The 21,890-nt window shown below is 39.4% G+C and overlaps 2 protein-coding genes across 2 annotated transcripts; both read right to left on the minus strand.

The window, feature by feature from the left end:
* Nucleotides 1-200: 200 nt before the first annotated feature.
* LOC137606593 (histamine N-methyltransferase-like) lies at nt 201-2,894 on the minus strand. The gene is made up of 6 exons (XM_068331920.1): nt 2,758-2,894; nt 1,766-1,818; nt 1,171-1,278; nt 915-1,045; nt 680-773; nt 201-559 (listed from the first exon to the last, which is right to left on the minus strand). Exons 1-6 carry the CDS (start codon nt 2,892-2,894, stop codon nt 201-203), a joined length of 882 nt encoding a protein of 293 aa, XP_068188021.1.
* Nucleotides 2,895-12,555: 9,661 nt separating this feature from the next.
* Nucleotides 12,556-20,695, minus strand: LOC137606405 (solute carrier family 22 member 6-like). The gene is made up of 15 exons (XM_068331653.1): nt 20,669-20,695; nt 20,358-20,522; nt 19,153-19,226; nt 18,939-19,068; nt 18,511-18,614; nt 18,221-18,375; nt 17,917-18,085; nt 17,634-17,757; nt 17,426-17,541; nt 17,245-17,299; nt 16,346-16,505; nt 16,154-16,262; nt 15,326-15,404; nt 13,121-13,248; nt 12,556-12,724 (listed from the first exon to the last, which is right to left on the minus strand). The coding sequence occupies exons 1-15, from the start codon at nt 20,693-20,695 to the stop codon at nt 12,556-12,558; spliced, it is 1,764 nt and encodes a 587-aa protein (XP_068187754.1).
* Nucleotides 20,696-21,890: the final 1,195 nt, after the last annotated feature.

The raw sequence follows: 21,890 nt of genomic DNA on the forward strand, positions 1-21,890 counted from the left end.
TTGCTGTTTGTTAAAACCTTATAGTTTTGCAATAAAGAATGCTCAACGCTGTATGCTCAAAACAGAAAGAAACCAAAATCAGGAAAAGAAAATTGACATGAAGAAGAAATACCTGAAAACAAAAAAAACAATTAAAAAGTAGGCATTTTTGCCCTACTGTAGTTATATTGTCAAGTCCTAGACATATTTGGGATCTGTTTTTAACTATGTTGATCTATGACTACCAATTCACAGTCATGCTTCAACATAATTTTGCCATCGGATTCCATGCTACAGTCTGGGTGGCGAAGTAACTCCATGACCTCAGTTTTTAGCTCAGGCGGGGCTGATTTGCTAAAGTGCAACACATGAGTCAGAAAGTCAAGCAGCAGCTCTCCGTTCTCATCCCCCTCTGTGAAGCACTCTGTGATATCTATTTGACAGGGCAGAGCGAATCCCTGGTAGCTCAGTCCCTTGGAGTCCAATAAACCCTTGATGTCATTGGTGGAGACCTGGTTTATTTCTTTGTTACAGACTTGGTAGGAGTGGGTCTGCCACAGCTTTGCCCAGCCACTATTTTCTGCAATAAATCACATAAAATCAAATATTTTTTGTTGAGCAGTGTTATATTACTATCCATTATTAATTCATGTAAACTACAGACAGAGAAGACCCTTAGAAATTAAATGCATTCACTGACCAGACAGCAGAGTGAAAAGAAGCTTCCCATTCCTGTTGAGGAGACTCTGAAAGAAGCTGATGGTGGCTCCAGCATCCCTCACATAATACAGCATCTGTTCACCATTGATAATGAGTTGGTAAAAATAGTTGCTAGATGGATATTCATATGGGGTCAACTGATGTGGACTACTGAAAAATGGACAAGACATATCTGGGTTAAAAATACACTCTGTGACTATGATGGTTCCACCAACCTGGAACATGTGAATTAGGTCAACCTTCTTAGTCATCTTTTTCTCTTTCCACTGCTCCTCAAACTCTTCAGCTGTCATTTCGTACCAGTGAAATCTGATGTAATCCAAGCCTGGAGTCAGGGACACCAAATCTGCATTGGCAGATGTGAAATATATCAATATTCTGTTAAATTAAATATTTACATATATGTAATTTGAGGGTCATCTTGAATATGGGTATCCCTTTTTGGCATCTCAGATAAATGAAAGACTGTACCTCTGAAGTCACTTAGCTGCTGAGGGTTTAGCTCCACCACCTCATTATCCACCGTTATGTGGGGGTTCTTCAGATGGAGAGCAGAAAGCATCTTGAGATCAATCTCACCTATAGGGACCAACACAGTTTGACGTTAGGATACACAAAACACAAGACTTATAGATAAAATTTTGACTGACTTTCCCAGTTTATTAGCAGGTAATGTTAACAGCACCAACCGGGGGGAGGGCTTTCACAGTGTCATCATTTCACATTCAGCCACTATTGTGTGAATTTGTCTTTATTGTATGAAGTTCTGGTCAGAGGATGAACTTCATAGCACTCTCAAGGATTTTTTTAAGAGGCAGATTAGATTTGTTGTATTCAGCAAGCCCGATTATGATTATGCAAAACTACCAATATACTGTTGAGATTACTTTGACCCACAATTTAAGTTAATTATTAGTTTTACAGCTGGAATAAAGATAACCGATTGACACACACAGAGTTCAATGTTTTACTTGTTGCTTAACGCCTGCAATAATGATAAACAACAGTTGTATTTCATCTCAGTCCAGATTCTACACCAAATGGGTTCTGCGATGTCTGTTCTTACCAGATCCACTCCCAACTCCAATGACGTTTAGATGTGACTTTCCTCTTACAGTCCTGAAAGGAGCGTAGAAACATTCATTTAGATCAATCCAGTCTGGAAATTCACATCATCCCACTTGTCGTTTTTGGGTTAATTAATGTCAGCTCTGTGGTTGTTGGCGTGAAATGCTCTACGACAAACTGTCTGATTTGTATTTACTGATTCACTGTCGGTCAGCTCAAAGAGCCACAGTGACCCCGTTTGCATGGAAAAGAAAGCACTGGGAGCCACAAATACTTTTTGACATCTAAAATGAGTATAACACTGTATATATGTATTTTTTACCTTTGAACTTTGTGTAAATCGATTAAGTGCTGCAGAGAAAATTTTATTTACACAGTGAACACATTTTGAGCTCTTAAAATAGTCATTTAAAAAAACACGCCGCGTTGAAGGTCTTTTTCAAATGTTAGAAAGAAAAATATCTTCATGAATATTTATTTGGCCAGGTTAATGAGACCTTTTGGTGAGTGTGACACACATAGTTTGAGCAACCAAAAAAATAATACTTTAAAAAAATAATGTTATTATAATGTTTCAAGATCACAATAATTTTCCAATTTACAGCCACAAGGAGCCGCAGCGTATGGTTGAAAGAGCTGCATGGGGCCCCGGAGCCGCGGTTTGCCGACCCCTGGTCTAGACGGTTGTCTGATGTGCTTCAGGGCAATGCAGCATGAAAAGTAAGAAACAAACTTTCTTCTTGTCCTTTTTCCATTTTTAGATGAACGCTCATATTTGTTTGGCAAAGTTTTTCACGCTGGATGCCCTTCCTGCGGCAGATCATTGACTGATCTGCTCCTTCCACCATTTGCTGTCGCCACCTGCCTTTCCTGTAACATTCCTGTCTTTTTCTTCTAACTCTTGCCTGGTGGCAAAGCATTAACATTTATGTTTTCATCCTCACACAAGGTTAATGTTTCCTGAGGATAAGGACACATCCTAAGAATTACCTGCTTAGTATGTTAGGCAGCTGGTTGTTGATGAAGTCTTGCATAAGCCTGTGCTCATTGCAACGCTCCAGATACATCTGGAACGATTTCAGGTACCGGCAGCTATCACTGAGCAGACTCTTCAGTGGAGATGCCATGACCGGAAATCTGAGACAGATATCAGATCATTCACCTGAAAGTCATTCTAGAATGTTTTTGAAGTTCTCAAAGGATGGGTTGACATTTTACACTTCTTAGTTCATGTTCTTATCATTTTCAACTACTCACACTCAATTTTACATCCATTCCTGGTGTGTAAATTCTCATTTTTGTACAGGACCATTTTCTTGCTGTTACCAACATTTACTCATCAATGTATATATAAAGATGTATAAATTACTCAATATCAAACAAATTGAATGTCTGGCAAAAAGTAATAAAAATTGGAACAGTGTTCGTATAGCCTTTAAATACAGTAATTACAGTCTGAATGTAAAGTTTTCGGGATCAAATGGGAAAGTTTTTCAAGGAGCTCCACTTCGACATTGATCCTAACAAACTGAAGGACAGCAGCAGTCCCACTGTTAATAATCCCCTTACTCCTCTGTTCTGATTGGATCATTCATGTTGTTTTTAGCAGCTTTAGGTTGTTGTTGCTCAAAATGGTGAAACGCCTCAAAGGTTGACTCAAAACATGAATGAATCATTAAATGAATGAATGAATGAATAATAATAAAGGGAAATTATTCAAACCGTAAAATTGACATCAACTGTATGATCAAGAAATGTGTTTTGGGTTTTTAAACAAACATTTACATACAAAATAAATACTTTTTAAAAAACATTTCTTATATTATCCCATGGGAAATAAATATGACTACTTAGATGTTTTATCGTCAGAATTAAATAACATTTGTTTCACAAATACATTCATTCAGCCTTGAAATTGTGATGACAGTTAAACAAACATAACATCACGTTTCACTAAAAACAGAGAGAATGTGTTACGGGTTTTTTTTCTTTTTATTTAATCTATACTTACCTGAAATGCAGCTAGCTGGGTAAATGTCCGGAAAGATCAGTGGTCTGATATAAAATACTCTGGCAGATCTATTTTAAGGAAGGAAAAAAGTGGCAGAAAAAAACTACAATGAAAAATCCGTCCAATGAAATGGTCCATCATGAGTAAACTGAACACTGTATGCACGAGTACAGTAGTAGTAGATACAGACCAGCAGAATATTCTGAAATGAATGGAACATTTGACTTGCAAAGTATGAATATTACTGTTGAAAGCACTTCTAATTTGTTCCTGAAATATCTGACAATAAGGCATTGAACAGAATTTTTAATGTTAAAGTGTGTGTCAGAGATGAAACTCACAAAACAAACATCACACTGATGTGCAGAAAAAGACTCTTTGACAGGCAAAAGCACAAAGAAGACAAGAGAATGTTGATTTTGGTGTATTTAACAATAACCGGTATTATGGGCTCGTTTGAGGCTAATACAAAAGGACACTTCAAATAATATTTACTCTGACATGTTAAATTTCATGATATGTTAATAAAACACAAACTCAGAAATTATGTAGTAAATATGTCACATAAACCCAAAAATATAATAAATTATAACAAATAATTATGTTAAGACGCACAGTGAATAAGATCAGCATGTGATTACCTGAACGAAGGCATCAGAATAGAACTATCACGATAATAAAATACTAACAAGAATCATGTTGTAATTTTCCAAGAAAAAATTGTGTTAACAAGAATTAAGTCAGAATATTTCAAGATTAAAGTCAGAATATTGGAAGAATTATGGTTCAGAGATGTTACAAGAGTATAAAAATAAGGTTACAGTAATGAAATCACAAAACTGCAAGAGTGAAATCATGAATTTAAAGCAACAAAGTTTTGATATTAAAACGATAAAAATACAAGTTGTTCAAATGTATTTGTCACAGGTTCATGGTTCGGAGTGCCTTCTGAATTACTTAAGCAGGGCTTATAAAAGGCCTAAATTCATGTTTTATGAATATAACTTTCCTACAATATGTGCTTCTCTAGATATGATCTAGTATCTATACTGAAAGAATCTGTATAAAGAGGTAAAATCCCTTCACAAACATGATCACTGCCTGCTCTGACAGTGTTTTAGAAACAATTTTGTTACGGTTGAATTTACTTTGACACTTGTAGAATTCTAAATTCAGGCCAAATCCAGTTGAAACTGGGACTTGAATGACCTATTTCACTCATTTGCTGAAAAGCTAGTCCCGGTTACAAAGCTGGAAATATTTTCCATCCGCATGAAGGCCTCTAAGAAATGGGAAATCTGTCCCCAGTCAGAAGCATTGTTATAATTTTGAGACCAGATCTCTTAAGGCGAATCAGCAGATGCTGCGTTTACGGCTTCTCCGACACTTCCGTCCACTCAGGTTAATCCATCAGAGCTGTGACCTTTTCTTCGCAGCCTGTTTTCTAACTGTTGTAGATTAAACGAGCACAGCATGCCGTTGATTATCTGGTGTCGTGATATTTATGTCTGAACGTCTGTGAGCTCTCCGCATGCTGGCTGTCTATTAATAGAAGTTGACATTTGTTTGCCTATGCACACAGAGTCAGTTTCACAAAGGATATTCAGTTAATATGAAACAACAGTGAGCACCTATATCCTCCCAGGACGTGTTTGACATCACCTTGTGTGAAGCAACATTTCAGTCATTACAGTAACTTTTAAAGACAAGTTAGATTTTACCCCTAAGTGCCCTTAGTGAATGCAGTTTAGTTTAGATTAACTTTAATCCAGATCCGATAAGGTATTTTACCACCCCCGAATCAAACTGTTTATTCATCAAAAGGTGACATTGAGGACTTTGTCCTTGTAACGTAACTGGAGCACTTATTGAAAAATATTCAACTTGAATAAATAAGAATGGAAAATGAAACTACCACAGCAGTTGCAACAGCACTGAACATAAACGTGACCTGTCATAATAAAAGCACAAAGTGTTTTAAACAGGGATCATTACCCGGCTCAGGAACTCTGTGTGTGCTGAACCCTTACAGCCAGCAGGGGGAGCTGTAACTCCTCAGCTGAATACACCTGGCTTTTAAGATATGTGCAGTTTTTTTTAACAGAACATCTTCCCCAACTAGATGTTGTGTCCTTGCTGCTTTTGTCTTGGCATGCAAATGCAACCCAAACGTATCTCTGCACTATCCTGTAGACCACATGTGTCAAACTCAAAGCCCAGGGGCCAAATGTGGCCCGCCACATCATTTTATGTGGCCCTCGAGAGCATATAAGGTCAGACTGTCTAAAGTAAATAGGTCAAAAGTGTGCTTTGACCAAAACTGTGGGTTTAATAACCTGACTAATTAAAGGATTTATTTTATAACAGGGTAACAAGCAAACATATTTTTTCTTTGCTACTCTAAGATTGAACTTAAATTGGTAATAAATTGAAACTTATTCAACATTAAGGAGTAGTTACATATATTTTACATTGCATTGAGTTACATTTCGTTACATTTATTAGTTACATCTGTCCCTTTGAGGACAACCATTATGCTGATGTGGCCCTCGGTGAAAATGAGTTTGACACCCCTGATGTAGACCTACACCTGACTTTGTGGCCTTCACTTACCACACAGACAAAAAAAAGACCTCACGGTCCCTCTGATCTCACAAGAGAGCGTGACACACTTCCATATTCTCTCCCAAGTCCCCAAGGTGACATTGGGATCCAAAGGTAAGGGGGGAAGAGGAAGGTAGGTGTGTTATGAAACATGACTCCAATATTGGCTTTGACTAAAGGAACACATTTAAACTAATTATTGAACAAGTACATCCTCACAGCAGCGTCTGCATATTCACAGCACAACCAGGACCTGTGGGGGGATTTCAGATGTTTGACTTATACTCTGAACTTCCCCTCCTCTCATTAGCCCGAGTACCTCAGACGAGGTTTATTCTAATTCATTCATTTCTGGCTGGTTAGGTTCATGTTAATATGTATTACTAGGTTAGAGTTAACACTGCCCCTTTGAAACATCTGAACCTATGTTCCCATCACTAGATAAATACTATTACAGATAAGAGCTCTTTAAAGTCGTAAGCGCCTCGTGTAAATATTATCATCAAGCATAAAACTGCAGATGTAATCCCTGGCGGCAGATAAAATTCTGCTGAAAGAAGATGGGAAGGTTAACCCCCTGATGATGTCATCATTCTTTAGCGATTACATTTCAGGAATAACCTCATCCGCTGTCAGTCTGAGATGCTCTTTCTTGCTGCGTCTCCAGAGCGCCGCTGTTGTTTTCAACGAGGCGGCTGAGGCGTAAAGGAATCACTTGATGGATGGGCGAGTTCACGTCTTTGCAACTTTTTCCTTTTCTGTCTTGACTTAAGTAAACCGTTCTTGTCCACCATTATTGTGAAAATGGTGACACTTCAAAATAAAAGCAGGAGTTTTTGGAGACTGGAGCTGCTTCTCTCTTTTTTTTTTTGCTTTTACAGTATAGTCTGTGCATGGCTCTAACAGTTTATTTTTGCTCCTGCTCTGTCTTATACTGTATAAAAACCTCCACAGGGGCACCGCGGGTAACTACTTGCTTTTGTCTGGATGAGGAACTTTGAGGCACTTTAGTACGATGTGCTGATTTTACACCAGTGCTTCACCAGTGTGTTCTGAGTATCTCTGCCTCTGATTGAGGAGGAATTAGTTTGTTTCTACATCAGTTGTTGCTGAAGAAGTTGTCCTTAACCCCCCCCCCCCCCACACACACACACACACACATTTTATCCCAGCAGGTTTCCATCTGTCCCCTCACATTTAGTTTTAGGAGAATTTTTTTTCAAGGACACTTTACATGGACATCAATCAAACCATGAACCCGTGCCTTTTGCTCTTTATGGACGTTCATCATTTTTAATTTTTTGTTTTGTTTCCATGGTTACGAGTTAAGCTTAGGTTTATTCAGTAATTGGGATTCGTCTGAAGGGCCGTAACTGAAAGCCTCTTCTTTTTTTTTCGGTCAACCTACGCACATCTTCTGCAGGGCGATGCTCTTGGAAATTTGCAGGATTTGAAGCTTTTGTGAAAGTTTTTCAAACTTTTTCTCAAATATACAGCATATTGAGGATAATTGGGATTCAATGGGACAGTATATCACCACTGATTCCTTAACTCCTATTAAAGCCCATGATGGCACTGAAGGCTCTGCTGCACCAGCATGAATGTCATTGTGTAGAACCTGACCTTGTCTTTACAATGCAGAAAGGATCGCTGTTGAGTGGTCAGAGTTTACCTGGTGGTATCTGTGCATCTATTCCACATTTAAAAAACACACACAGATGAGCGTCTCAAACAGATATAGAAACGACAAGGGCAGCACAATATAACCAAACATTCCTCCAGCATTATTTAGAATCTGTGTCAGAGTCTTCTTCTTTTCCTTTGGGCTTTTCCCTTCAGGGGTCGCCACAGCGAATCATTTGCCTCCATCTAACCCTGTCTTCTGCATCCTCTTCTCTCACACCAACTACCTTCATGTCCTCTTTCACTACATCCATAAACCTCCTCTTTGCTCTTCCTCTAGGCCTCCTGCCTGGCAGTTCAAAACTCAGCATCCTTCTACCAATATGTTCACTATCTCTCCTCTGGACATGTCCAAACCATCTCAGTCTGGCCTCTCTGACTTTATCTCCAGAACCTCTAACATGTGCTGTCCCTCTGATGTACTCATTCCTGATCCTATCCTTCCTGGTCACTCCCAGAGAGAACCTCAGCATCTTCATCTCTGCTACCTCCAGCTCTGTCTCCTGTCTTTTCCTCAGTGACACTGTCTCTAGACCAAACAACATCGCTGGTCTCACCACAGTTTTGTACACCTTTCCTTTCATTTTAGCTGAAACTCTTCTACCACACATCACACCTGACACTTTTCTGCACCCGTACCATCCTGCTTGTAACTGCTTCGTCACCTCATTTCCACACTCTCCATTGATCTGCACTGTTGAGCCTAAGTACTTAAAATCCTCCACCTTCTTGATCTCTTCTCCCTGTAACCTCACTCTTCCACTTGTCAATAGACTTCCATCCCTATCCTTAATCACCCTTACTACCCTTACCATCCCTGCCTCTCTGTCTTGCCAACCTGTATAGATCAGTCTCTCCCTCCTTACTGTCCAACCTAGCATACAAGTCATCATAAGCTTCTTGTTTGGCCTTTGCTACCTCTACCTTCACTTACGTTGCATCTCCCTGTACTCCTGTCTACTCTCCTCAGTCCTCTCAGTGTCCCACTTCTTCTTAGCTAACCTCTTTCTCTGTATACACTCCTGTACCTCCTCATTCCACCACCAAGTCTCCTTATCTACTTTCCTTCCAGATGACACACCAAGTACTCTCCTACCTGTCTCCCTGATCACATTAGCTGTAGTTGTCCAGTCATCTGGAAGCACCTCCTGACCACTTCCTGACTTCCTGACTTCCTTAACTCCTTCCTAAAAGTTGAATGGATTTAATTTAATTTTATACTGTTTATATTTTAATTTTATACTGTTAATATTTTATAATTTAGTATTTAAGTACTGTTAGTGCTGCATGTGTCTGTTAGTCTATCTATCTATCTATCTATCTATCTATCTATCTATCTATCTATCTATCTATCTATCTATCTATCTATCTATCTATCTATCTATCTATCTATCTATCTATCTATCTATCTATCTATCTGTCTATCTAATCAGAGTGACTGCTACCACATGAGACAATTCTATTGGATGATGTGGATGTGTGATGCTACGTATTTTGAAAGCATCAAGTACGTGTAATGACCTGATAAATATCAGTTATATTTATATTTTTTCCTGACATTTAGAATTCCTGAGTACTATTCAGTTGTCATGGTTACATTCAAATTAAGATAAATAGTAGGGTAAGATGTATTAATAATTTATAGTTAGAATGTGCTCTTTGACAAAAGTATGTCATTGCTGGTTAAATACTTTAAAACTGTTATGTTGTGTCTAACAGTATTAACCTGTCAGGTTAACCTCGAGTGCATAAAGCCGGCAATGAGGCACAGGTGTCCGGGCGAGTGTGGTGACAGCGAGTGTGGAGCATGTACACACAAAAGTGTGGAGACTGACTCGCACGTGGGTAAACTTTTGTTTTGCTGGACTTGAGCGGTTCGCCAGACAACAGACTGACAGGGCAAGTCTGTAGTCTACCGAAATGCGCTAGCTGTGTCAGCGTAGCCGCCATCGTGGGAGATACAGATTCTAAACATTCCTTGAATGTTTATCCTCAGCGGATGTACCCCTACAAGATGCTCATTGGGGCGCAACCCTCATGCGCGACCCGTCACTCCACCTCCGTTGTACCACTGTATGTCCTCTCCTACTAATTGCATGCCTACAGGCCCCTAGTGTGTGCTGTGTTCAGGGGCCTGTAACCTGTAACCCATGTGTGTAATTAACACATATATACTGTATACATGTGTGAGTGTGAATGTAAAAAGAATTTCCCCAAGAGGGATAAATAAAGTATAGATTATTATTATTACTATTATTATTATTATTATTAATATTATTATTAATTGACTGTAGACTATCTTCTCGAGAATTTTTGAAAGAAAAGGCAATTTGGAGATCGGCATGAAATTGGCAAGAGCTGTAGGATCTAGCCCAGGTAAAAAAAAAAACAACTCTTAAAAAAAACTTCTTTAACCATTTATTAGGAACTAAAAAGAACTTGATATTTGAAAATATATACACTCCTGGGAATCTCATGAGAAACTGATGTTTTCTGATCAATTTGTCACCTATATATTTTTTCTAAAATACATAAAACAGGGAAGAGTAGTTAGTACAGGTTACAGGATTGTAATGACTGAACATGTTCAGGGGGAAGCATAATGTCTATATACTCCTACTATAAATGTCTATATACTCCTACTAACTACTACTAAGTTTTATAATCACACATTCAGATGGTAGCAAAATTATGATATACAGTACATATATCAAATGATACTGAAGATATGAGTTAAATAGTGTTCAGATGTTTACAGAATATTTTTTTTAAATGTGTATAAACTTTACACCAAAAAAAAAGCCAAAACAACAGACTGTCATAACTTTTTAAATGATGATGAAATGTGGTGACAGTTTCAAGACGTCGTGAGGTGACGTAGGGAATCGTCACAGTCAACAAGTCACCATTTCTGAAGATGGAAGATACAAAGTCCTCTGATGGAGTCACTGATGGGGTCAAAGCCAGCGTCTGCTTGGTTTTTACACATGGATTCCATGTTTCTGTCAGTTAGCATCTTGTTTGTCTGCAGAGTCAAATCAAGTCAAACCTAGAAACTGGAGTGTGTCAAGACAAAACGAGTGTGTGTCTGAATATGACAATGATTCATGTAGAACGGACAAAGACGTTGACTGAGAAGGTGAAAATTAGTCAACCTGTAATTCGTTGCTGCTATTACACAATCCTGGGACCTACTGTGGTAGGACAGAACCTAGGGCTACAGCAGATTAACCATTCAAAATGTTTCCTGTTAAATATTAAATCGACATCTTTAAGAAAGCCTTAAACATTTATTTTGTTTGGCAGTTTGTGAATAACGAGTGTAAGGGAAATTTGTATTGTGTGTGTCCTGATTTGACTCTCATCATGTCACTACTGAGAACATGCTTCAAAACCTCTCCATGCAACTGCTGGGCTAAGTCACATCTTAGTTTGTTCGGACACAGATAGGTCGCAGCAGGTCACAGCCCATGAAACCAGATGCTGCAGACCCAGTACCCCTCTCTAAGGAGAGGAGATGGAGAGGAGATGGAGACCTGTTTTCAGTCAACTTGTTGTTTTGGTGCATTCCAATGTGTCATAAAGATATCTTGGTTTTGGTGTAATAAAGATGTTTTACGGGTGCGTGAAAGCCGCCTCCACTGCAATCTCGGGGGTGGTGATGTTTTTCCTCAGCTGGGGGTACCACCAAAGGTAGGGCTGCCTGCGAGCTGGGACTGGCCATTCCTGCTCGCATGCAGGCCTTGCTTCTTCAAAGGTATAAAAGGTGAGGAGTTTCATACTCCGGTTAGAGTCAGCTGCGGGTCACGTACGGACGCCCAGCCTGGTTGATGCTACTCTGCCTGGGTTGTGGGCTCTCCTTCCCTGTGTCAAAGTAAGAGGCGAAGCATATTTGGAATGCCACCATATATCGCCTTAGCTCAACCAAATATTTGTTTGTTTATTGCTATGCTCTGTGGGGAAGTAAACTACAAGTTTATTCTAGCATCATAGAATTGTTTGTTTGCATTGCTATGCGCTGCGGGGACTAAACGACACATTTAGTCTAGCATCATAGAGGTCTTTTGACTTATTGTTTGTTTGTTTGTTTGTACTTATTGTTTGTTTGTCTTGTGAGTTTTCTGTGTACCCACCTCCATGGACCTGCCTAAAAATATTTCACAAAACACAAAGAAACACTGAAGAAATTTTGGTTGAAGAGATTTGAAAAAGCATGACAAACTTTTTGGACTAACCTGAATCTTTTACGTAGCACAGAATTGTGATGATTCTAAATGTGGGAGGTTTAATCAAGCTTGATGGATGTTTGTAATTTTTGAGTCATTTACATCTAACTCACAAAATTAGAATCAAGTACTTGACAGATCATTGAAAATACATTTACTCATTGAAATACTTTTTGGATTGTCATTGGTTCATTATTATTATCATTATTTTGTTCATCAAAGACTTGAGCCAAAGTACAGTCCAGCCATCTGATGGGTAGTGGATCATTCAGTGTCTCTGAGGGGACTGATTGGACTGAAGGCATTGCGTCCAGCTTCTTCTACATCTTTCAGTACTTTTAGAGGCAGATCTTCTGCTGAGACATCGCCCCCGCACTCAGAAGCTCCTTCTTTACATAATGTGTTCTCCTGGGGGGCAGTCTTCCTCTGAAACCTAAAGGCAGATCGATTTCAGTTATTAAAATGAAAGAAATTGTTGATAACCATGACCATGGCTGTAGGGAGTGAATGAGTAGTGAGTGAGGGTGCTGTTAACATTACCACATACAAGCCATGACAGGGGGTTTTAGGTACGTTACACAAATATTTCAGTGAGTTATGACGGCAGCTTTGAACACATAAATGAAGGAAGACAGCATGAGAATGCACTGTCAAAGAAGTTAACATTACACGTATTCCTAAAACTGCAAATGTCACTTAAGATGCTGGCGTAGCCGATCAGGCTAATTCTGTTCATGAAATTACAGCTGTTAACGAAGCTAACATTGAAAACACAGTACTGCTGTAATACAACAATGGTCCTAAAGCTGAATGCTGGTCATCAGCTCACCATTTCTGCTCCACATCATCTATGGTGTCTGGCAGTGGCATGTTCAGCGTCTCCGGCAGGGTGCAGGCAACGCATCCGGCCACCATCGCTGACCCTCCATACACTAAACCAGGCAGAGCAGGGAGAACCTGGGAGATGGAGTCACCCATAATGTTAGCATGGATTTGTTATCTGGTCTCTGGTCTGGTTAAACAGATGCTCAAGACATCAGTTAACCAGACATTCACAGAAGCTGACAGGCTGATGGGTTAAGAATTTTTTGTGTTGATGACATTGTTTAAATCCTTTCTGTAAACCTGATTCCTAAAGCATACTTCAAAATCGATTATCCTGAAGGTACCTACACGGCACACAAATAGTCTCATTATTCAGATCTTCAAAGTTGTTCTGTTAGATGCACAAAAAATGAGTAAGCATAAGGATTTCAGTGTTTGGGTCAAACTGTGATGCTGGATGACTGGGAAGGTGGTTCTGGATTATTTCGCAAAAAAAAAAGGGATCCAAATGATGTTGGGTAGGTGGTCATAATGCTCCTACATGATATTAGGTAGGTGTTTAAGTAGCTCAGTCCAGTAGATCTTGGGCTGGGGACCGGAGGGTGGCTGGTTTAAGGCCCATGTGGACCAAATACAGTGGTACCTCTACTTACGAAATTAATAGGTTCTGGAAATTTCACAAGAAGAAAATTACGTAAGTAGAGACGTGTTTTCCATGCAAATGCCCTAATCTGTTCCAAGCCCCCCAAAGTTCAGACATAAATGTTTTATAAAGCATAAAAATGCATCAAAACATGTAACAAATACATGTTAGGATTAGATTATTACACAATAAATGAAAGTTGTGCATAATGTAAAAAACAAAGAATAGAGTACAAAACTGGTGAGACCAGCGATGTTGTTTGGTCTAGAGACAGTGTCACTGAAGAAAAGACAGGAGACAGAGCTGGAGGTAGCAGAGATGAAGATGCTGAGGTTCTCTTTGGGTGTGACCAGGATGGATTGGATCAGGAATGAGTACATCAGAGGGACAGCACATGTTAGAGGTTTTGGAGATAAAGTCAGAGAGGCCAGACTGAGATGGTTTGGACATGTCCAGAGGAGAGATAGTGAATATATTGGTAGAAGGATGCTGAGTTTTGAACTGCCAGGCAGGAGGCCTAGAGGAAGACCAAAGAGGAGGTTTATGGATGTAGTGAAAGAGGACATGAAGGTAGTTGGTGTGAGAGAAGAGGATGCAGAAGACAGGGTTACATGGAGGACATTGATTCACTGTGGCGACATCTGAAGGGAAAAGGAGAATAAAGAACAAAAATGATGGTCATTAACTTTTAACTGCTGTCCTCATTGTTTTTTGTTCTCTTTGGTTCATGCGCTGAATTCCAGTCCTCCTTTTGAACTTCTCCAACCACCCACACGATGCCTTAAACTCCTTGAACTTCCTTTTGTTTTAATAACGTGGTGATTGTAGATGTATTACGGCCATATTCTTTGGTGAGATCAACCAAACGCATCCCCTTTTCATGTTTTTCTATGATCTCCTGCTTTGTTTGTACGGACAAAAAAACTCTTTTGTTCGTCTTTTTTCCCCCTCTTTTCTCCGTCACTTTCTTGGGGTCCATAGTGAATACTCAAAAAGTTAATACATTTACGTAGAACTATCAGAACACCTCATGGGTCGAGGGCCAAATGACGAGGACGCTGCAGAGACACCTATCTAGCTACACACAGAGGTCCCTCTTAGCCAGTGGGATGCCAGGATGCTAGGTAATAGCCAATGGCAGAGCAGCTATAAGAATGTTGCGTTCAGGAACCTTTGGGAGCTGCAAGTAGCAGCCCATCCTGTATTTTTACCTTTCGTAACTTGGAATTTCTTAAGTAACTAGAGGCAATATTTTCTTATTGAGGTGATTCATAAGTGGAAAATTTCGTATATAGTGACATTTGTAAGTAGAGGTACCACTGTACATTTGGACTGTGGACTGGCAGATCACCTCCTGAGCACTGCTGAGGTTCTCTCGAGTGAGGCCCCTTCTCCCGTCAAGCTGCTCATATGGGTGCATCAAAAAGGAAGTCCCCAAGGGGTAATTGTCCCCTTGGGGACAGATAAAGTTTTTGGAATGGAATCTAAAAAGTATAAAATAACTTAAATTGTTAAGTTATTTTATACTTTTAATTTAAAAACAAGGTTCAGGAAGAGGTATGTCACCTCGTCCAGGATTAAGAAGACAGGGGCTGCCATGCTGCCGACCCTCGCCATAGTAGAGACGAACCCCATTCCTGTCTGCCTGAAAAGACATCAACACACATTATGAGAAAACAAGTCTGACATAAAGAATATATCCAACGATCTAGTTAACTAAAATAGATCACTCAACAAACCACCAGTGTTAACCTCACTGACTCAATAAATCAGAGCTTTCACACTAATAGCGATAACCCCAGCTTTGCCAGTTACGCAGCTATCAGGTGACAACACCTCCGTTGTCGGCCTTAAATACACAGACCTGCACAGATACAGTATATTCTGTTGGAGGGTCCTTTTTATACAGAGATCCTTTTTTGTTTGCTCTGTTTTGCTACACCATAAAACACACATATATAGGCTGGTTTGTTCTAAAGCAAACAAAATATGGGAAACATAGCAGCGTTTGTGTTTCTTGTAGTGTTTTACAAATGTGGCTTGAAGCACACTGCAAAGAAATTAAAAGATAAAAGTCAACATAATTTCTTTTTTGTATTTCATCATACATTGGACTCATCCTCTGTTCTGAGTCTAAAAAGCTTCTCATTCTGTTGCCCAGATTTAAAGAAAATTTCGGTTTATTGGGCTCTTATTTCAGTAATTGCTTATACAAGTTTTTTAAATCTTTTAGCTGTGGGTAACAGTCTGCCCACTGCCAGGTCAAATGCTGAGAAATGTCTGTATATTACATATCTTTAATACTTACAAAAGACATAAAAAATAAAGTCAGAACAGTCCTGCAGTGAATCAGTTGTCTTAAATGGGTATATGGGTTTGAACCTGCAATTTCACCTGATGACGGTGGGGTAGAGCTCTCCGCTGAACAGGTAGGCCGTGCTGAAGGCTGATGCGGTAAAAGCTTTACCCAGACATGCTAATGTCGTCCTGATGGCCTTCAAATCTGTGGGCGGAGTTATGTATCAAACATGTGGTCTTTCTGCTCTGCACTTCAGTTCTGTAATCAAGCGTTGGTGCTTTTCTCACCCCTGGAGATGAAGGTATTTGCACAGACCATGATGGCTGCCAGGAGAAGACAAGAGGACTGAGATATCCTCCTCCCCAGGAAGGAAAGTGCGACCAAAACTACCAATTTGGACAAAATATCGACTGCTCCAAAGATGAGCTGTATCAGGTAGATGCTTACCTGGAATAGCCAAAAGTAGGAAAGCAGCTTCATTTATAATGAATAATAATTAAGGTTAGGGTTAGTGGTTCATAACCTGCCCTCTCTTTGATTTTAAAACAAAAAATTCAGAGAATTAGTAATTCCGTTAGAACCTGAAGTTTCCCTGGCAGGATCCATCGCCCAGTGGGCCCGCTACCATTGAGAACCATGGTACCATAGGGGTCCGGTGTGATGTGGCTTCAATAGCAAATAGTAGTAGACAGTGCCTTGCTGGACTGATCATGAGCTGTGTCATTGCTTTAGGGGACATGACACGTAATCTCTTTGATTGGGAAATAACCAAAGCAGGTGTATTAGGTTGGAAAATACTGGCTTGACAGCATTGGGCTCAACTTGATTCATGAGATAGGTTCTGGAACTCTGCTTCTTGAAAGGATTAGGCTGAACACTATTCCAGGTTGGAATTGATTGGAAGGAATCAGTACTTCCAAGACTGAGGCTTTGGGTCTGAGTAGGAAAATAGAGGATTGCTTTCTCCAGGTTATGAATGAGTGGCTGTCCCAAGTGCAGGATTTCACATGCCTGGGGTCCTTGTTTAAAAGAAGGGGAAAATGGAGACAGTGTACCAGCCTGTAGTTTAAAGTTAAAGGTCTTGGAATAGCAGACCCAGTCATGTGTGGGGAAACCAGGGGAGACCCTGGAAGCAATGAAAGAATTTTATTTCAAGGTTTACAAGGGAATACTTTGATACACTCACTCCAAAATGCTGAAGATCCATTGAAAGTCCATAATATGCAAAGCCGGTGGAAAACCTGCAGAAGGAGACACAATGAATAAGGACAGGTAGACTGGTGCACAAAGAGATATCACACCTCTGTGTGCAGCTACATGTGTGTATTATGAAGTGCAAATAAGTTAAAAAAGGTGGATTCTCAGACCAGATGACAAGCAGACAAAGGGAGATTCGTCTCATTCCTCTGGTCCTCATCAGGTCGTACGCTGTGAATGAGAAACGGCTCATCTCGATCTCTTTTTTCATGTGAAAGTCTAAAATCTGCAGGTTACATTGGACTGATGTTAGTTTCTGGTGTTTTTCATCCATGTTTATATACATATGGTAGGCAGGTAGTTAGAAAGACAAATTACCTCTCTTGTCAATTTATCAATCATCTCTGGTTTTCCATTGACTTGAGCAACACGTTGAAGAGTCTTTAATGCCTCATCAGCTCGACCACTCAGAATCAACCAACGAGCCGACTCTGAGCACCACCTGAACAATCAGGGAGAAAGCATTAGAACCTATCTAATTAGGACCCAAAACATTAGATTAGAACTTTATGACCATCTAGAGAATTTAAATGTAAGAACAACTTGACCAATCATAGATTGGTCGAGAATTTAGCGAAATATATTTTTGAAATCTACCAACCAGGTCATGGCAAAGCACAGAAAATTTGGGGCAGCGAGGGCCACCTGCAGCTTCCTCCAGTCACTCAGCAAATAGGCAATACCAGACAGGACTATCTGACCAAATGCGATGTTACAAGAATTTGCTATGGACACTGTGGCCCTTGCTTTATTGGGGACCCACTCAGCAACTAGAGAGACAGGAAAGCAGTCGGTCAGGTAGGCACATAGGTTGATCAGTTCGTTTTAATGGAGAATTAGTAAGTCAGCAATATCATTAAAAACTGGACCTATAAATTATGACAAAACAAAAGAAAGATGAGTACTCAGAGTAGTTCCAGTAATACCAAGTCCAGACACCGCCATTCCACAGAAGAATCTAAAAATACAAAAGACTGTGTAGGAAGGAGAGAAACTTGAAGCACAACCAAGCACAGCCAGCTTCAGGTGCAAACACAGAATGATTGATCGCCTCCCAAACCTGAAAGAGGAGAAGAGCATGACTCCTTTGATTTTGGATTGTACCTACAACTGCAAGCAGACGAACATTGCCATTGGTTCAGACTTTCACAGGTGCAAAGCTCTTGTGGTTAATATATGTTTTTGTACAAGTTACCTATCTGACAGAAGACCGTAGACCATGGCTCCTGCTAAAAATCCACCCATGTAAATAGTTTGAATCATCTGTTTGAGAGGATGGCGAGAACACACGAGTTTCCACTGCAGGACAAGAAACAAAAATGGAACAGAGTAATTAATAAGAATCTTATAGTTCAGTGTTAAAGTAAAACTCTGCCTACAGTGATACTTTTTAGATGGATGGATGGATATTACTGTTCCCAAAGGAATTTTGCTAAGATGTTCTGTTCAGTGTATAGGAACAGATAATCATTCATCTTATGAATGATGGCATCATATAGTTAAAAATCCTCCATTGATAACCACAATTTTATTAGAACTAACCAAAGTCTCCTTTTAGCAAATATCACTTGATTGACATCAGTGTTGACGTTTGTGAGCACGTGTCTTCTGAAGAGACCATACCTCAGAGATGGTGGTAGAGAGGAACTCAGAGCGATCAAATGTCCATCCATCTAAACATTCCTCTGTCCTTTGCTGGCTAACATTGGCTGAACTGTTGGTGGTAATCAAATGCCATTGGGGCTCCACATACCTGAATAACAGCAACAACAAATGAAGCAAGCCATTACGTCAGAATAGAGGTATTTATCAATGAAGTATGGCACAGAGTCTTTACCTCCTGCAGCGATGTAGTCTAGTTCCTGAAGAGTCCAAGGGGATGAAAGCTTTAAGTAGTTGCTTCTCATCCACCTAGATATGAATGAATGAATGAATGAATGTGTTCATTTATTTCGAATAACAAAACAAAATAACAATAACAAACAATAATAAATACACCAAAATGTTGTGAGCACTATCCGAAAAGGAGTAGGAAGAAGTGTAAACTTGTTAAACTCCTACCCCCTTAGTCTCAAAAATACTCATTATAAAATACTTGCTGATAATATCTACAGAAGTAAATCATTTGTACTGCATAGTTATAGAAAGATGAAATTAAATAAACAAAGAGTAAAACAGAAGGAGAAAAAAAAATAAAACAGTAAAGTGATCTAACGAGGAACATAATCATTAAAGCCAAAGAGTAGACCTTTAACTGAAATTTTCTTAGAACTGATAATTGGGATGCTACAACAGGCTGTCCTCTTTCAAATACCTCCCAAATATAATCTTTTTGTATGACCTCTTGAAATGGTTCATGTTTGGACTGAATTGAACCCCCACACTCTGTTCCAGTTTCACTCTATGTACAGAGATACACATGCTTTTCAGTGTTTTAGCTGGTCGTACTTTTAAGTTGAGCTCTCTTCTTAAGTTATAATGCCCTTCCGTATCACTGAACATTTTTGGGATGTTACGTGGCAATAAATTGTTTCTTGCTCCAAACATTATTATTGCAGTTTTATATTCAACAAGGTCCATAAACTTCATGTCAAATGATTTTAGAAACAATCTGTTAGTGTGCTCCGGATAGCCTACCTTGTCTAATAGCTCTTTTTTGTAAAATGCATAATGGTTTTAAGTTACCTTTATAGGTGTCACCCCAAATATCTGCACAATAATTTAGATAGGGTAGTACAAGTGAACAATATAAAATGTGTAGTGATTTATGGTCCAATATGTGCTTTGTTTACCCAGAACTCCAATACTATGTGCAAGCTTTGTTCTTATATGACTTATACTGCCTCACCACAGGTGTCTTCTCAGTATTTCAGTGGTAAATGTGAAAATTCAGCGATTCTGAGTAAAAATACAGTAATCCCTCGCGCATTCAAGCTTCAAGATACAGATAGTGGTGTACTCGCTCATCCCTAGTAAGAAGTTACCTTTTTATGAAACAGGTTCCCCTGTGAAATGGTTACTGAGTAGTGTTAGATGGGTTACCTGGACGTGTGATAGGTTGTAGAGGCTGTGATTGGCTGGCAAGCTGCAGTGGTGGGTAGGAACTCCAGAGGCAAAGTTGTTCTGTAGGTTTTGACTCATCAATAGAAAACTGGAGAAAACGATTATAGTAACGTGGATCTGCTGATATCTCCCGAAACCACCAATCTTACCAAGGCAAGGAGGGCGTAGGGTAAGGTAGGGGTGACAGGAAATTTGTGTTACACACCTACATCCCATGTGATGTAGCTGGAAAGTTGACTTCAGTTGACCCAACTTCATAATAGTGCTATTATAAAAATAACATCACTCACCTCTTCCACCAGCTCGGAGAAACCCATGTCTTCAGTTTTCACTCAGAAAAATAAAAATTATGAACTGTATTCTTTAGAATGTATTTTAAATGTTTTATGTCCTGAATAAACACTGGTCTTGAGTTAAAATTAATAATGATTCGTTGTTATTGTCATTGTTTTTACTGCTATAAAAGGCCTTGTGATTTCAGGATTTGATTTTTTGTTCCAGGTGAACGAACCTGAGAAAAAAAAACAATGTATAACAAACAAACAAACAAACAAACCAACAAATATATATATATATATATATATATATATATATATATATATATATATATATATATATATATATAATGAAAAAATGTTTTTGTACCTCAACATTTAAATACATTTATGGAATGTTTCCAAAAACATTCAAAACTTATTCCAAATTTTTGAGCACTTTTTTTACAGCACATTCTAGCATCTCTGTCCAAAAGTATTTAAATGTTCTGACAGGAAATTCTATCATAGCTTTTGACAAACTCAAAATATTATGTACTATAAACAGTTGACATATTTGTTGAGAACCTGGTGAGAGTTAATGGAGGATTAGTGACTATCAACCTTAGGAATTTTTTTTCATTCATCCATTCAATCAAAAAATGACAAACTGAACATGAAGTGGATTTTCTGCGAAAGTCAGTGAAAAATACTCACAGTTTGTTGACTGATAGATGATTCAGGACAAAAAAGAGGTGTGTATAAATCCAAAATCTTGTGGATGGGTGGGAATATGGGAGGAGACTTGGAACACTACAAAGACATAATAAGTAATTGAACCGAATTTCCTTTGTTTAACAGACACTGATTTTGAAATAGTTGTCTTTTCACCACTTGGTGGACTGAGTGACATGTGATCGTCCAGGGTGGATTGGATCCTCTCCGATCTCACTCTCCAAGTCTCCAATTACACCCTATTAACTCAACTTCTTCCCTGTAGTCTCTGTGCTCTACGTCCTTTCAGGTTTTCTCAGGTTCACTCCTTATCCACCCACCTGTGGACCTGCTCTTCCCATCCCACCAGTATCACCCCTAACCTAATCATCGGCTGGGGTCCGGCTTCCTTTTTTCCTCCGCGCCACCATACTGTTCCACCCCTCATCCTCCCATCCGCTGTGGACCATCTGCTGTGGACCTGCACCTCCAAGCCCACCAGTACCACTCTTCACCTAACCATCGGCTGTGGTCCTGCTGCCTC

This window comes from Antennarius striatus, chromosome 13, assembly GCF_040054535.1.
Source record: "Antennarius striatus isolate MH-2024 chromosome 13, ASM4005453v1, whole genome shotgun sequence".
NCBI classification, from domain to species: domain Eukaryota; kingdom Metazoa; phylum Chordata; class Actinopteri; order Lophiiformes; family Antennariidae; genus Antennarius; species Antennarius striatus.

Bases quoted from the DNA above. Each gene is read 5' to 3' on its own strand.
- LOC137606593 (XM_068331920.1), bottom strand. From the start codon at position 2,894: ATGGCATCTCCACTGAAGAGTCTGCTCAGTGATAGCTGCCGGTACCTG. The intron at 774-914 runs GTTGGTGGAACC...AATGGTGAACAG, and splicing joins ACCTAATTCACATGTTCCAG to ATGCTGTATTATGTGAGGGA. The intron at 560-679 runs GTCAGTGAATGC...GATTTATTGCAG, and splicing joins TCTTTTCACTCTGCTGTCTG to AAAATAGTGGCTGGGCAAAG.
- LOC137606405 (XM_068331653.1), bottom strand. From the start codon at position 20,695: ATGGGTTTCTCCGAGCTGGTGGAAGAG. The intron at 18,376-18,510 runs GTAACTTGTACA...CTCCTCTTTCAG, and splicing joins TACGGTCTTCTGTCAGATAG to GTTTGGGAGGCGATCAATCA. The intron at 16,263-16,345 runs GTGAGAAAAGCA...CTCCGCCCACAG, and splicing joins AAATACCTTCATCTCCAGGG to ATTTGAAGGCCATCAGGACG.